The sequence below is a fragment of the Penicillium taxi genome (genome assembly GCF_028828555.1).
Source record: "Penicillium taxi strain IBT 34144 chromosome Unknown utg000001l_segment0_segment0, whole genome shotgun sequence".
Classification (NCBI taxonomy): Eukaryota; Fungi; Ascomycota; class Eurotiomycetes; order Eurotiales; family Aspergillaceae; genus Penicillium; species Penicillium taxi.
This window is the reverse complement of record NW_026643203.1, coordinates 1,572,936-1,589,803: the sequence shown is the minus strand read 5'-3', so window position 1 is coordinate 1,589,803 and position 16,868 is coordinate 1,572,936. Positions and strand designations below refer to the sequence as shown.

The 16,868-nt window shown below is 46.1% G+C and overlaps 5 protein-coding genes across 5 annotated transcripts; 3 read left to right on the top strand and 2 right to left on the bottom strand.

The window, feature by feature from the left end:
* Nucleotides 1-146: 146 nt before the first annotated feature.
* Nucleotides 147-7,099, top strand: N7495_000579 (uncharacterized protein; the record flags this gene model as incomplete). Its single annotated transcript, XM_057203249.1, has 12 exons — nt 147-260; nt 319-1,586; nt 3,544-3,625; nt 3,693-3,782; nt 3,834-3,923; nt 3,992-4,078; nt 4,128-4,304; nt 4,363-4,539; nt 4,597-4,777; nt 4,833-4,899; nt 6,899-6,991; nt 7,045-7,099. 12 exons carry the CDS (start codon nt 147-149, stop codon nt 7,097-7,099), a joined length of 2,481 nt encoding a protein of 826 aa, XP_057067322.1.
* A 605-nt stretch (nt 7,100-7,704) lies between these two features.
* Nucleotides 7,705-8,996, bottom strand: N7495_000578 (uncharacterized protein; the record flags this gene model as incomplete). Its single annotated transcript, XM_057203248.1, has 5 exons — nt 7,705-8,045; nt 8,101-8,168; nt 8,227-8,344; nt 8,410-8,785; nt 8,841-8,996. 5 exons carry the CDS (start codon nt 8,994-8,996, stop codon nt 7,705-7,707), a joined length of 1,059 nt encoding a protein of 352 aa, XP_057067321.1.
* Nucleotides 8,997-9,961: 965 nt separating this feature from the next.
* Nucleotides 9,962-11,800, top strand: N7495_000577 (cytochrome P450; the record flags this gene model as incomplete). Its single annotated transcript, XM_057203247.1, has 5 exons — nt 9,962-10,288; nt 10,370-10,622; nt 10,686-10,804; nt 10,863-11,633; nt 11,696-11,800. 5 exons carry the CDS (start codon nt 9,962-9,964, stop codon nt 11,798-11,800), a joined length of 1,575 nt encoding a protein of 524 aa, XP_057067320.1.
* A 351-nt stretch (nt 11,801-12,151) lies between these two features.
* N7495_000576 (uncharacterized protein) lies at nt 12,152-13,520 on the bottom strand (the record flags this gene model as incomplete). The annotated part of the gene is made up of 2 exons (XM_057203246.1): nt 12,152-13,431; nt 13,487-13,520. 2 exons carry the CDS (start codon nt 13,518-13,520, stop codon nt 12,152-12,154), a joined length of 1,314 nt encoding a protein of 437 aa, XP_057067319.1.
* A 394-nt stretch (nt 13,521-13,914) lies between these two features.
* Nucleotides 13,915-16,802, top strand: N7495_000575 (putative DNA mismatch repair protein (Mlh3); the record flags this gene model as incomplete). Its single annotated transcript, XM_057203245.1, has 2 exons — nt 13,915-14,146; nt 14,200-16,802. The coding sequence occupies 2 exons, from the start codon at nt 13,915-13,917 to the stop codon at nt 16,800-16,802; spliced, it is 2,835 nt and encodes a 944-aa protein (XP_057067318.1).
* Nucleotides 16,803-16,868: the final 66 nt, after the last annotated feature.

The following is a 16,868-nucleotide window of genomic DNA, read 5'->3' as shown; positions in this document are numbered from 1 at the left end:
ATTTCATGGATAGACTCATCGGGAAACTAACCTTTGATTGGTCAGATCTATACTTGTAGTATCCACCACTCGCCAGGTTTGGCGAGGATTGAATTTGGTTGAGACTTGCTTTCTCTTCCTCTTTCAAGCTCGTCATTTCCTGCACCATGGCCAAAAATCCACAGTCAGTCGCCGTGATTGGCACTGGCATGGCTGGTCTCATCACAGCATACATACTAAGGTCAGATCCAGGTAGATTTGATGTTGAGGTTTTCGAGAAGGTACTCGTTCCTGCAAATGTTTGAATTAGCCGAATGCTAACGAGATCTCCTTCTTCAGCAAGATAAACTCTCATTAGACTCGGCCTCAATCACGCCCTCCAATACCAACCTTTCTCACACGTCAGTCTGGGGTCGTATTGACCTACCCATGCGAGTCTTTGCGAGTGGTTTCTACGAGAATCTGAAACGAATGTATGAACACTTTGACGTCCAATTTTCCTCCCCACGATTTATTTATACCTTATCGACTGTTTCAATTAAATCAAATACTTCAATACGCCCGAAATTTATCCATTCCTCTAATAATCACCAAATTCCCCCATTGCGACCTGAGGGTCTCTCCTGGGGAAGTTGGCTGCTGGAGGTCATTTATCTAGCAATTTGCTACTACTGGTTCACGGCTTGCTGTTTCTTCATACCTCCGAGAGAGATCGAAGATTCAAATGGAGGGGAGTCGTTCCGTTCGTACCTGGAAAGGATCTACTTGCCAGATTATTACGTTCAGGAATACCTCCTCCCGTTAATGTCATGCGTAACGACCTGTACGCATAAGGCTCTTCTGAATTTCCCGGCAATCGACATCATTGACTATGAAACGAAAACTTTCCGCAAGCCTCACTATACTGTTCTTGGCGGCGTGAACAGGGTGCAAGACAAGCTGGCCAAGGGTCTCAAAGTGAGATACTGCTCGACAGTGACTCAAGTTCAAAATATCGATAACAAAGTCAAAGTCACCTGGAATGATGAGCAAAGCAGTTCGGTGTTTTCAGCCCTGTTTGATCATGTCATCATGGCCGTGACTCCAGATGTTGTCGGCGCAATCTTCACACCACTCGAATCTACAATGGCTAAAATACCCATTTCATACGTGTATACAGTGGTCCACCAAGATGTGGAAAGATTCTCAGAATGCAGGGACGCCATGAAGGAACGGATCTCTCCAGATCAAGGTCCGTTCTGTTCTCAAGCTATTCACATATGCTCCAATAACTTGGAAACAGAGTCCACGCATGAGCATCCGTCGTCATTACTTATTTCGACCTCACCAATTGTCCCTATTGACCCCAAGAAAATACTACATACCGTCACTTTCACTCGGGTTTTGCGGACCCCAACAAGTCGGCAAATCACGCGAGAAATATTTGACACCCAGTTCCCCCAAAGCTTGAGTGAGAAATCGAAACCGCAATGGCGTAATGGGGACGGCAATGTTTGGCTTGTTGGTGGTTGGTGTTGGGATGGAATGGTCATGCTCGAGGGGTGTATTGCCTCCGCTCTCCGGATTGCTGACAAACTAGATATAGAAGTTCCATGGATACCACATAAGTAAGTCATGATATCCCTGGAATTTCAACTCAATTTTTTCAACTACAGAGTTCACCTCTTTGCTGCGGGGTATGAGCTTTCAACGCGAAAATGTATATCAAGTCTAGTCATTTTCAATAATGTTTATGGTGCTCTATCAAAGTAAAAAAGTGCTAGGGTCAGTACATGTGTACCAATAAGATTAAGCTAGGGTTTCAAGGTTAGACAAGGTTGTACCAAGCATAACATCTCGGTCCCGAGATCCCGAATGGTCCGGAGAATCGCGTGTCCTCAAGGGGTTGATAGACTCTGGCACTTTAATATCCCTACCTTGGTACACATACTGAACGCTATTCTCTCTTGAATTTTAAATGATATCACACAGCTTTAAAAAAATCAACGGGTTACTCAAAGACATCGATAGGCATCTTTGATTAGGACTCGCTTTTCTGACCTTGGGATCACCTGGCATTTGTTATCCCAGTTGAACCCTTCCACCCGCACATATAATGCTAAAGTGGCTATCTGGGCCAGAAGTTGGAATGTCATCAAACTATCTAGAAGTTGTGTATGGGCCAAAGTTCATCGTCCAGCACTCTTCCATATGAAATAGCCTACGTGCTTTGTATACTATTTAAGGAGCGGGGAAAAGACTACATCTCTTTTCATCCCAATCCTGAATTGACGCAAGTGGAAACAGACCTTAACATTCCTCGTATTGCAGATTCATTCTCTGTGCTTTGTTGTCCAAGGGTGACAGCTAACCAAATGCTGCGGAACAGAGCTATATGGAGTGTACAGCCTTATTACGAGATTTCTAGCAATAACACGACCATCAGTCGTTGGCCCGTACTACAGTGGTATCAGACAAGTAAACAGGTAGCACTCTGTGTTCGTTCAAACCAAACTCCTTTCTGCAATATTGCCATGTATTATGTGACGTAAGCCGAGCATATTGGCTGCTTATGCATTCGAAGTATAGACTTGATCACGCTGGAGTGAAGGTATTAATTATCCTTATACAACTGTAACTTGTCATTTGTGGCATCATTGATTTATCTCCAAAGTGATAAGACTGAGCCTCTATAGATGAGTGCATGGATACTAGAGCTGCCCTTAACTGCTTGTTCTTTCTATGACACTACATGCTCTTAACAACTTGAAGCCCTTGAGAGCAATTGAAGATAGCCTTCAGATACTATTTACTCTATCAATGCATGAAGGCATCGGGAGTCTGCAGGCAAGTAGTACAAATGACTTTAAGGTTAAAACTCGTGAGTCTAAGTCCACCACTTGCACTCTCCTTCAAGTGTATCATGTGGAACATCTGCGCTGGCTATACAGCTCTTAAGACTGATAATTGACAATATAATATTGATATTCTGAGAAACAGAAGCTTTAAATATTGAATAGCGAGGAACTCCAACCAAAACCGCTGATATTTGTACATCTCGAAACAATTCGCCAGCATGCGAATTATTATTCTCCATTTGATAGGTTAGCATAGTAACATACTCTCCCAATTAATTGCACCTAGGTGTTTATAAGAGCTCTAATATAAAGAATTATACCAGGGATTCTGTTCATCTTCAATCACATTGAGGCAAAACCTTTTAAGGGTTCTTCTACGCCTTTGACTGTTACAACCGTCCGAACGTCCATATCAACTGCGCCAGAGGGGCCGGACTACATATGTGCTCCTTGGCTGCCGTGGAAGCCAGTCAGTCTTATTACCTGATATCTTTCTCAAGCACTGATACATCGAAAATCCTTCGTTATCACTTGGTTTGATATTGAATGGCTGATCAAATTGTATTGCTAACCTTCAGTGCCCCACGGGTAAAACATGCTGTAACTTCGTATGCGTGAACATCGAAACCGACCCAGCCAATTGTGGAAATTGCAATGCACCTGTAAGAATCTACTATGGACCTAGACATGGTAGCTATCATTTTTCGTTTACTAATGATATCTATAGTGTGGACCCGGAGCACAAATTCCTGGCTGCTGTGCGGGAAATTGCACTGATCTCGGTGCTCATATTACCAATTGCGGAACCTGTGGCAATACAGTATGGCTTAATCAATTTTTTTTGGGATTGATGAGCTTTACTAATGAATCATTCAGTGTCAAGGAACCACACCGGCTTGTTGCTACGGTAGTTGTGCGGATCTCGACAACTCTTTGAGTAAATGCGGAAGCTGTGCTGCTATTCCAGTGAGTTTCGCATTATAAAATCCTGATATTTCAATTTCTAAAGATATACAGTGTTTCGGACTTCAACCAGCTTGTTGCCATGGTGTATGCTATGACCTGGCAAGTAATTTGCAGCGTTGTGGAAACTGTACTTCGCCACCAGTAAGTTTTGATATTCCCTCCTAAAATCCATATTTCACATTTGAGATGCTAATGGTAACTTCTTTTAGTGTACCGGAATGCTTCCAGCCTGTTGTTCAGGAGTTTGTGCTGACTTGACTGCATCCACCGCCAATTGCGGCCTGTGTGGTATCAATGTGAGCTCCCAATTTTCAGTTTCAACTTCATTTACTGACAGGGGAATAGTGCACAGGTGCCCAGCCAGCATGCTGCTCTGGTATATGCACTGATCTTGCTACTAGCACTCTGCACTGCGGTGCTTGCAATGCTACTGTTTGCCTAGGTATCTTGCCAGCATGCTGCGCAGGTGAATGCACTGATATCGCCACCGATGTTGATCACTGTGGAAATTGCAACACAACAGTATGATCCTTCTCCCTTGAAGTTATAGGTAGAATGCCTCTTCTAAGTGACTCAATAGTGTACTGGAATACAGCCTGCCTGCTGTTTAGGAGGCTGTGTTGATCTTGCAGCTGATCCCAATCATTGTGGAGCATGCCTTGCTCTTCCTTGTCTTGGGCTTACACCGGGATGTTGCTCTGGAACATGTGTTGATCTGAGCTCAACGTCCAGTCACTGTGGCACCTGTAATACAGTGGTAAGTATTCTGTCTTCTGCGATATTTGGATTTTGTAATGACAAATTACTCAATTAGTGTCCACCAACTGCCTCTTCATGCTGCGGTGGTATTTGTACTGACCTTTCTTCGAATAATAGTCGTTGCGGTGCCTGTGTCGCTATTCCGTGTCTAGGAATACAGCCCGCTTGCTGCAACGGAACCTGTACAGATCTCGCTCTCAGTATAACTCACTGCGGAACATGTACAGCTGCAGCTTGTACTGGCTTGCTACCGGCCTGCTGCAATGGAACCTGTGCTGATCTACTTTCGAGTACAACATTCTGCGGAAACTGTTTTTCTCCTCCTTGTTCAGGAGCTCGCCCTGCGTGCTGTACCGGAGTATGTTCAGATCTAAACTCCGACTACTTACATTGTGGCTCCTGTACAGCGGCTCCTTGTCTAGGCATCACACCAGCCTGCTGCAATGGAACATGTACAGATCTAGCAACAAGTATTACTCATTGCGGAAACTGCACCAAGCCCGCCTGCACTGGTGCTAATCCAGCTTGCTGTCTCGGAACTTGCCGAGATTTAAGCTCCGATCCTAACTTCTGTGGATCCTGCCTTGGAATCCCATGTCTAGGACTACAACCGGCATGCTGTAATGGAACATGTACTGACCTAGCCGTAAGTATTACCCATTGCGGAACTTGCACGGCTGCACCCTGTACTGGTTCTTTACCCGCCTGTTGTAACGGAACCTGTACGGACCTACTGACGAGTACAACACACTGCGGGAATTGTGCCACACCGGCGTGTACTGGAACAACGCCAGCATGCTGCTCTGGAGTATGCTCTGATCTAAGTTCAGATATTCTCCACTGTGGCTCATGCACAGCACTTCCCTGTGTTGGTCTTACTCCTGCATGTTGCAATGGGACATGTGTAGATCTGTCATCAAGTCTTACGCACTGCGGAAACTGCACCAAACCCGCCTGCACTGGTGTAAATCCCGCGTGCTGTCTAGGAACGTGTCGAGATTTGAGCTCAGATCCAGCTTTCTGTGGATCATGTCTTGGAATCCCGTGCCTAGGCTTACAGCCTGCTTGCTGCAATGGAACCTGTACAGATCTAGCTGGCATAGCCCATTGTGGAACCTGTACGGGTCCAGCATGCACGGGTCTACTTCCTGCCTGCTGCTCAGGCACCTGCGCCGATTTGTTATCAAGTCCTACCCATTGCGGCACCTGCACTGGTGTATGCAATGGCACACGGCCAGCTTGTTGCACAGGCATATGCTCAGATTTAAGCGCTGATATCCTACACTGTGGATCATGTACAGGTCCTCTATGCCTTGGACTGACACCTGCTTGCTGTAACAGCACATGCACTGATTTGTCGTCTGATATAAATCATTGCGGAAACTGTACAAAGCCAGCCTGCACAGGAGTAACCCCAGCATGCTGCCTAGGCACATGTAGGGATCTTAACTCAGATCCTACTTTCTGTGGTTCTTGTCTTGGAGTCCCGTGCCTTGGTATTACCCCTGCCTGTTGCAACGGGACTTGCACAGATCTGGCAATAAGTACTACCCACTGTGGAACTTGTACAGCTGCCGCGTGCACGGGTCTACTTCCTGCCTGCTGCTCAGGCACCTGTACTGATTTGTTATCAAGTCCTACCCATTGCGGCACCTGCACTGGTGTATGCAATGGCACACGGCCAGCTTGTTGCACAGGCATATGCTCAGATTTAAGCGCCGACATCCTACACTGTGGATCGTGTACAGCTCCTCTATGTCTTGGACTGACACCTGCTTGCTGTAACAGCACATGCACTGATTTGTCGTCTGATATAAATTCTTGCGGAAGCTGTACGAAGCCAGCATGTACCGGAACAAACCCAGCATGTTGTCTCGGCACGTGTAGAGATCTAAGCTCAGATCCCACCTTCTGCGGATCTTGCCTGGGACTTCCTTGTCTTGGCATCTTGCCTGCCTGCTGCAGTGGAAGATGTACAGATCTGTCGTCAGATATTGGTCATTGCGGAAATTGTACCCGTCCTACATGTACAGGCATCAATCCAGCTTGTTGCAGTGGAAATTGCACAGATCTCAGCACTGATATCAATCACTGCGGCTCTTGTATTGCATTGCCCTGCATTATTGGCCTTATACCTGCCTGTTGCAGTGGCAGCTGTACGGATCTGAGCTCCAGTATCACTCATTGTGGTACTTGTGCTCACCCTACTTGTACTGGCACTTTGCCCGCCTGCTGCAACGGAGTATGTGTTGATTTAACGAGCAATATTGCCAATTGTGGACAATGCGGTAAATCTGTAAATTCTACCTTTCTGCTGTGTCGATGAATGCTGGAGATTACTAATAATTTATTATTAGTGTATTCCCGGCCCTGGAGGAGGTGCCTGTGTCAACGGGCTCTGTATCAGCTGCCCAGCAGCATCGCCATTCTGTCCCTCGGCAGGATTATGCGTAAGTTGCTCTTATAGCTCTGGCATGATTTCTCAAGGCTAATATTTTAATAGTGTCCCACTGGTACAAATTGTATCGCAGGTGGACCACTTCCTGGCTGTTGTCTGAGTTTGAATACTTGTCCACCAGCATCTAACCCGTCAGGTAGTAATATTTGCGTAAGTTGATATCGATATAGCTCAAGTCATGCAATTGTTTATGGATATTGAATGCTAACCAATTCTTCATAAATAGTGTCCACTGCCGTGTAGCTTGATAATTGTCACAAATGTCTGCTTAGGCTTCTAATTTGAATTTGGAGGACACTTCTAGGGGATGGATGTTTTCATGAATGGAAGAGGAAAGGGTTCATTAATTTCCATTCGTCTATTCTAGGAATAACTAATGGATAGAATCGAATTACTGTTCATTCGCTTCAACCCTAGATCTTTCAATTGCCACCAGAGCGTCAGCTCGACCTCAAGATGTGATATAGAGGGCACTCGTGGGTGCGTTCAGTCATTTTTAACTGACCCGAATGGGGTCACCCAAGTGACCAGATGAATTGATCCGCCTAGTATTCCATCTAGGGTGGCCGATGATGACGGCTTCTCAATTGACGATGAGCAATTGGCGGTCTGTTTTTTCTGTTTGCGTTGACCATCTTAAAACTTCGGAATTCCCAACTATCTAGGATTTTCGATATTCAAGAGGGGTTTCAGTCCAGGGATGGCTCATGGTTGCTGATTGTAAGTAACCGACACTTCAGTCCTCATTTTGATAGCTTCCTCCTTTTTAGCAAAAGGTGATAAGTCCAGTATCGTCGTTTGGCTTTCCCCATCATTATCGGTCAAGTGCCCAATGTCAGTCACAGTTGCCCCTTCGTAGTTGTCATATATTTTTCGTTTGGATGGAGAGACAGGAAGGTTGAGCATCTTATAGCTCTCGTCACTTTCGCCGGCCGATGAACTAGGGAATACTTTCGATAGCAAGGGCTTCAGGGCTGGGATTGAGGCCGCAGTAATGGCTAATCCGTCTTCGATAGCAGCCCACCAAAGTAATGGAGCGATTTCCCCTATAGAAACGGGTCTTAGCCCTTGAAATGCGTCATAAACTCTTGCTGAACTTACATGTGAAGTCGGCCTTGGCAGAGAGTGCCACCAAATAGGTTGTTTTGACAATGGCAGCAGCACCAGCACTGGAGAATCTGTTAGGAAATGACTCAATGTGCACTCAAGTGTGGTATGAAGACTTACAATATGCCCAGACTCATTGCAACTGCAATACCGACTTTTTCTTTTCTCTTCATCTGTAAACTCCAAACGATTGTCCAGGGGAGAAGAGCAAGCACAAAATCCTGAGCTCCAGAATATGCTACGGAACTACAAAGTCAGTAACCCGAGACAACCAAGTAAGATCCAGAACATAGAGCAACATACCGCCCACGAATAGCGAAAAGTGGGTAAAGACGGACGAAGGCCAGCATTCCGATGGAATCGAAGCATCCCAAAGATGCCGAGGGTCTTTGCATTGAAGAAAGACGAACAAGGCCGCGAGAATATTAACTATGTTCATAGTTATGATCACAAACCATAGGGTGAAAACCATCCACCTATGAACCACGATGCGTAAGAGCGTCAAGGCAAATGATGTTTTCCCTAGGGTGCAGGCCATAATTGCCATACTTTCGCCAATATCACATAACAAGGCCGCGGTGATGAGATTCTGAGGGTATTTTTCGACTGAAACAAGATGACTCCCAAGTCCTAGATCCGCAGCGATGTGGCATACAACGGTATACGCAATAAGAAAACCCTAAGCAGGTCAATATGAAGTCCATCAAAAACTGGGTAAAGAAGACTAGACTCACAGTCGCCACAATGATAATAAAGTCATCCCAGCCGAAAAGATGCCGAAGGAAGAGTCTCACATATAGACGGAGAGAAACGAATATTATGGAGACTGCGGTCATAACCCACATTGCAGCTTTCACTGTCTGAGCCCGGCTCTCTTGGGCATCAGCCATTTTTGTCGGAGGATGAACTTACGAAGTCAAAGGCTTCCTACGTTCTTAATAAAATGAACGCACACTCCCCCTGGGAAGCAGGTTGAGTCTTCCACAGCCTGTGGGGAATCGAAAGGGTTCCAGCCACAAACCCTGGAAGCTTATGTTGAAATATGTGTTTCAAAGTTACGAATTGAAAAATGGTTAGATTGTGCAAGTTTAGCCCCCAGTATGTACTGAGCACAGCTGAGTTGCATATTGGCCGTATAAGTAATGGAAGGTAATTCCGTATGTACAGAACACCTAGGCATACGACTAAGTGGATCTATCTCAACCACAAAAGTACGGAGTAAGCAGTACTTCATATAAGCGAGAGGCTAGAGCCTAGGATTGTACTTTTCTACGCCGGTAGAAAAATGGAATGGTTGCGAATGATTCAATCCTTCCATTCGCTCCTTCTTCGGGTATGCAGTATCGAGGAGGCCGGACCCGCTGCCGCCGTCACCCTTTACCTGCTTAGGGCTAGCTAAATGAGCCTTAGCCAATTCCCGTCAACTAATGGCGTCAATTTTATACTCTATACTCCACATCCCGAACTTTTGTTTATCAATAGTAAACTGTAAAAGCTATTAGTTAGGCTAGACCTGATATTAGAACCAGGATAAGCCTGGTGAATTGTTATGCACCTAATTTCCCTTCTAACGCTTTATCCGCCTTCCCCACTTCTTTGATAGTTGAATTAATTGGATAATGTGTTTTGATTCCCCTCTTCTATTCCTACTGGGCCAATCGCTAATATTTCAATTTTCATTACTAAGAACAGTTCGAAGTAATGCTAGTTTAGTAGCCTTCCTCTGGCTAATTTATTTCTTCTCAACGTGGTCACATTGGAAGTTCATCGCTACTGATCTCTTCTAAGACACTTCCTTTCAGAGATCAATCTACAGCCTTTGCTTTGTGCATGTCATATGCAAGGATACGTAGAAATGTCAAATGTGGGGAGTCCATTGTCCTCTAGCTTGTCCATGCAGAGCATTGTGATGCAAAGCATTGTGGCGCTCGGCCTGCTGGTTGTGACAAAGCTCTTTTATCATATATTCCTATCGCCACTGAGAGCCTTTCCTGGACCCTTTCTGGCCAAGACGACCAATCTTTGGCGGGCATACCACACATATGGCGGCCGTGTTGAACGAAAGCATCTGGAGTTGCATCGGAAACATGGCCATGCAGTGCAGATTGGACCGAACTGCGTAAGCATTTCAGATCCGGATCTCATCCGAACGATATATTCCACTCGCAATTCATGGAAAAAGGTATATATTAGTAGATTAGCTCATACATATGATCCTCCTTCTTCAAAAGTACCATTGCTGACTGGCGTGTGATGTATCAAGAGTGACATGTACCGACCGAACGATGTGTTGATTCAGGGTCACCGCATGTCCAATCTATTCAACACCCAGGATGAAGATTGGCATGATAAGAATATTCGGCCCATTCGGGGTTTGTGGACCATGACCAAGGTCCTGGAATACGAGCCGCTAATTGACGAAACATTGATCAAGTTTGTGGATAAGCTTGCGTTGAGATTCGTGGATGGTGAGAATGCGGGCAAGGTCTGCCCAATGGATGAGTGGATAGGTTTCTGTAAGTGGTTCAAGTCGTTCCAATTCATACTCATGTCATTTTCACTAACAGAGGAACATCAAGTTGCATGGGATGTCACCGCCAATTTCAGCTTCGGTCGCCATTATGGATTCATTGACCAAGAGAAAGATGTGGACAATCTTATTACTGACTCGACCGATGGTTTGATCTACTTCGCACCTGTCAGTTTAGTTGATTTGAAGCTCCTGGCCGCACATGACTAATGTTCGGTCTTCACAGGTCTCTCAAATCCCTTGGGTTGATAATTTCCTTGACAAAAACCCCATCAAGCGTATTGGTCCCAAGCCTACCCTAACAGGCGTTCTATACGCCTTCAAAGTCTGCGCCGAATATCAAGCCCAAGCCGCCGAGGAGAAGGTAACCAAAGGTCCAGCCATGCACACTCTTGATAAATACGTTCAATTGAAGAAAACGCACCCCGAAATGGTCGACGATGCTCAGATTGTGAACTGGCTTATGCTTAGTATCCTAGCCGGCGGTGACACAAGCTCTGCGACCCTCCGTGCCGTTGTCTACTATCTTGCAAAGAATCCCTCCGCAACGTCGAAGCTTGTTGCTGAGCTCAAAGCTGTTGCTCTTCCCACCCCGGCCCCTTGGAAATCTATCCGAGATCTCCCATACCTTGACGCTGTTCTAGACGAAGCCATGCGTACCACTCCCGGTATCTCTTTGATCTTTGAGCGTGTCGTCCCAGAAGGCGGTTTCACTTTGCCAGACGGACGCCATCTTCCTGCGGGTACTAAGGTCGGTATCAACCCTTATGTCACGAACAGGGACTATAGTGTCTTCGGAGATGATGTAGAGGACTTTAACCCAGACCGCTGGCTTCAGGGAGAATCTGAGAGCAACGAGCATTTCGAAGAACGCCACAGACGGATGAAGGACACGGTCGACTTTGTCTTCAGTGGAGGTGGCCGTATCTGCATGGGACGTTATGTGGCTAAGCTTGAGATGAAGAAGCTAATTGCTACTCTGTATAACATATTTGATGTAAGTGGGAACCTGTAATGATGTGAATCTGTTTCGTGACCAGTACTGACTTCTCTCCATAGATTCAATTGGCGGACCCCAAACATGAGTGGACGTCTCGCAATGCTTGGTTCGTCTATCAGTATGATATGCCAATGATTATCCAACGCCGGGAGCCTGTAGCATAGTTGTATTGCACATATCATACATTAGTTATATATGGGTGGTTGTTTGAAGCATCATGGGTTACGGAAATTAGATAACACGAACCAATTTCCATTTCGTCAAAAATTGAGCTTGAAAAACAAAAGAACAATTTCATACCGCTGAGAATATCAATATTTAGTCCAAAAAAGAAAGAGAGAGAGAAATAGAAATAGAAAGAGATAACGCCTCAGGTGGAAAGAACCACAAACCCAGTCTTCCAGTGACCCACGTTTCATGCGTCATTTCATTAAAAATAGAGAAGAGACCTCTCCGAGTAGACCAATCCCAAAATTGAATTGCAAACCAAAGGAGGTATAAAGCATCGCAGTCATTCATGACTTATTCTCTGGTTCCTTGTCTGGTTCTTCTGGAAAAGAGTCTCCATGTGGCGTGATTGTCTTTTCCTCGATTAATTCGCTAGCCCTTCCCTCCACTTGTTCATCACCAACTATCTCACCCCATGTGGCACTTCTCCGATTGGCACGACTAGAGCTAATAGCAAGTGGACTGCCGACAGCCCCAGATATGCTGGGAGCTGTGCTATCATTTCGGCCGTGGGAGCTGCGAATACTTGAGCCATCTGTTGCGCTCGGCTTTGTGGTGTATAGACTGCCTCGCTCACTGGGGCCATTAACTAAGGGAGTAGCCCCGGAGGCTGAGTAGACGCTGATACGCTCTGTACTGGCCAGGCCAACCAAACTCGGTCTATTTAGTATGCCCTGGGCGTTGAAAATTGATGTACTGGATGGCTCATTCACGCTGCCGCTCAGTACACTCAATGGAAGGCTCTCACGACTACCACCGAAAAGGGACGACGGTGCCAGTCCACGAACTGAGGCATTGGTATCCAAAGAGTTGCGGCGTCTTCTCTGAGAAGAGCTTGCTAGTGTTAAGATCGAAGCGTTATCTGTCAAGACGTTGTTTGCCGTAGCAGCAGCGTAAGTCATACTAGAATGGCTGTGGGGAAGCAGATGTGGGGGCACAGCCGTTGCGGTGACAGGGGCGGGCGAGCTAGGGAACTGGTGCGAGAACTGGACCTGCGGGTTATTGAAGCCATTATTTGAGCCTCCGTGGGTCGCGCCGTGTGGTGCATGTTGTGTAGGATTGAGTTGAGTCGACGGTGCCGCTGATTGTACCGTCGTCAATGTAGTTGTCACGGATCGAACCGAAGGTGCTGGAGACGAGAATGTGCTGCCTTCTCCTCCACCATGTGAACTAAGCCCTCCGCCCGCTGTTGTTGCCATTGTCCCTGCTTTCGAGTAGCCTGCCTCCGAAATGGTCGTGTCGCCGTTTGTCGAGATGGTAGGGGCGTTTGATTTTGGGCATGCGCCATGGACTGAACTGTCATAGTTCGAATACACGAGAGATGGATCGCTTCGAGACCCTTGGCCCACACTTCCACTTTCGGCATATGAGCTCCTGGGTTCTTGTCGGATGGTCGTCCCGGAGAGTGGATAAGGGTTATTATTATTGCCTTGAGCAGAGCGCTTCTTGGCCTTGGCAGAAGTGTATCGCCGGTTGGACCAGCGCGTTGTACCTGAGTCAGACGAGTTCTTAAGGTTTGCGAGACGTTTCATCCAGTTGGAAAACGGGCGGCGACGAGCGTTGCGATCTATTTTATGCGTTAGCGGAGTGCTTCAGAAGTTGGCCCACCCCTGAGTACCCACCATGAGCTCGTGCGGGCCCTTCAGCTGCAGCCATTTTAGATCGATTTGATGCGCTAAAAACAGCTGCTACCGCGTATTGAAAGGTTAGAAACAGAAGTTGAGATAGAAACGATCAACTTGTTTACAGGAGGATGGAAGATGCGGGCCCACTGTTTATCCGCAAAGTCATGTGCCACGCTTGATGTCACTTTTCCGATCTTTGACTTTTGAGCAGCTCTCACTGAATCTTCAGTTTCTAAATCAATTTTGATTTCCTTTGACTTTGATAGCTGGCTGTATATTGGCCTGCTTTAAAGGAAATTCTGAAATTTCGAATGCTAGAATGACGACGGAAAGACGTTCCTACCACTTTGGGACTTGACTGTTTGACGCTATAGAAACTATGCCGCATTAAACGACAACGGCCCATTGGCAATGATTGTTGTGATATGTCTATTCGACCTCTTTCTCCGGATGTTGTGGCTAAGATCAAATCTTCAACTTCAATTACTCATTTGAGCGGTGTGATCTTGGAGCTTGTTAAAAATTCATTGGATGCCCATGCGACTACAGTTTATGTTTCTGTGGACTTCAAACGTGGAAGTTGCATTGTCGAAGACGATGGGGATGGGATCAAACCGATTGAATTCAAGCCAAACGGGGGGATTGGAAAGGCTCATCGTAGGTCTTCTCAGCATATTCTTATTTATTACATTTGCTCACGCAATTGAAAGATACATCTAAGTTCCAAAATGACAGCTCCTATGGCCATCGGGGTCTCTTCTTGGCTTCTCTGGCTTCTTTGTCGCTACTGACTGTGACTTCACATCATATTCAGCACCAGACAACCAATTCCATCATTCTTCACCATTCAAATTCCGTGGCACGCTTGATCCCTGCCCCTGAACATCATGAAATCCGGATTAGCAACCATGGCACTTCCGTTACAGTCAATGATCTATTCGGCAATATGCCAGTTCGCGTCAAAAGTAGAGCCCTTGCTCTACTAAAGCCAGATGAACTAGACCGGGAATGGGAGCACTTGAGATATACTTTGATCGCAATCATGCTGGCTAACTCACAACTTTACAAGCTGATAATCTCAGATGTTGAGAGAGGAAAACGAATAACTATCCGTTCGGGAGGTACTGGAACCCCCACGACTGGTGAAGTCGATCTAACGCGCATCGGATCCATCCTTAAACAGTCCGATATGATAGGCTCCCAAAATATGGACAGCTGGCACGTTATTTCAGCTAGTATTACTGATCTTACAATTTCCGCTGCGATGTCCACCGATCCCAGCCCCTCGAAGAAACTTCAGTTCCTTTCATTAGGCAACGAACCAGTATTGTCTCAGAGTAACTCTAACGTCCTGTTCAACGAGGTCAATCGTTTGATGGCCATGTCTGACTTTGGGAGTACTGAAAATTCATCTCAGCTTAATACTACAACGTCTTCTTCGCTTCGTCTCGGTCACATCGATGCAACGGGAAGTACGAGCGGCAGAAGCTCAACAAGGTCCACTAAGAAATGGCCCATGTTTTATATCCGCATTGATACGGGCTCTGTTCGTCATCTTCGCAACGGTTATGAGAGTACTCCAGACTCTGAGAGGTCTATCCAACGAATAACAGACGTTCTTGGGGCGATGATTTTAGAATTTCTGAAGCAGCAGGATTTGCGGCCCCGTGTCAGTAGACGGCGGCGAAAGATTTCAGATCAATCCCATCTTGCTGCCCCTTTTGCCCCAAGTAGCGATAGGCCATCGGAGAACTCTGTGGTCCCAGGTGTAGCGTCAAGCAGTGAAGAAACCTTCAGCAGTCACTTCAAGCTACCATCACTTCATCAGTCACTACCCAGAGCCCCAGGTGATCACTTAAACAGCTGGTCTAGAGTTAAAACTGCAAAACATTCAAAACCAACAAGGTTGGCAGTTGCGACTCCGAATCGTGAAGTACAGAGCGCTGGAGAACAGTCGCAGAGCCATGTACACCGAATGCAGCATGGCATAAGATCTCCACTTGCACAACATAACCAATCTCACCAAGAATCTGGAACTTGTGAGACTAACGAGCCCAGACTGGATAATGCCTCTCAATTCTCCTCAGCCTTCCTAGTTCCTTGGCTTGATCCACATACTGGAAAAACGCATATGATTGATTCGCGAACAGGGCAAACGGTCAACCAAAAAGAATTTACTGGCGGGTCAAGAAGTATGGCTCATATTTCTTTACCTGAAAGACGAAAGATTATCCGAGAGCCTCAAAATTCTCAACACATTTGGGTAGACAACTTCTTGAAATCATGGGACAACCCCACATTCACACGAACGGAAATTCCCGTTCCATCTCTAGATACAGACACGAACTACTTGGATAATGCGGCATCATCCCACGGCTACTTTCAAGGTATTGGATCGCTAAATACTTCGCAAGTAGCGAAGTTCAAAGGCAGATTGCAGCGCAAAAGTCTAGCGACTGCCAATATTATTGCTCAAGTTGATCAAAAATTCATTCTTGCAAAGCTTGACGCTTCGATTACTCAAGTTTTTGGCGAACCAGAAAATATACTTGTCTTAATTGATCAACATGCGGCAGATGAGCGCTGTCGAATTGAAAAATTATTTGAGGAGATGTTCGAGCCGCCGGAGTTTTCAGACACAACTTCAAGGGTTCGAGTAGTTGAGATCGACCCTTTCAAATTTGGTATCTCCTTCGCAGAGATACCCCTCTTTCGAAAATACCTTGATTTTTTCTGGGGCTGGGGAATCCGCTACAGTTTGGCCACTGAAAAGGATTTTGAAGCAACAGTTTTTGTACATGCAGTTCCCAACCTTGTCGCCGAGCGCTGTCGACTAGAACCAGCTATAATTCCAGATTTGCTCCGCCGTGAGATGTGGACGTATGAGGAAGATTACGGGAAACCAATATCTTCGAAATCGATATCCTCCAAGAAGCGAACTGCCTTTGAACCTTGTCCTGCAGATGATACCGCTCCAATATCCTCTGATCCTTTTCCATGGATACACCAAATGAGCGGCTGCCCTCAAGGCATCATCGATCTTCTGAATTCTCGTGCCTGTCGTGGTGCCATCATGTTCAACGATCTGTTGAGTACCGACGAATGCAAGACATTAGTTTCACGACTCGCCCGTTGTGCTTTTCCGTTTCAGTGCGCTCACGGACGGCCATCCATGATTCCCATTCTTGATCTACGACCCCAACATCTCAAAGACCAGCCTTCACTCTGTGAAGAAGGCGCCTCAATCTTTGATGAACAAGATAGGTTAGATTTGAGTTTTGTAGAAGCTTTTAAGAAGCGGTATAACTATTAATCCTGGTGCAGGCTGCCCTCGCCCTCAAGAAAGACTCCAAGGTTGTATTTGGTTCCATTTTGTTTT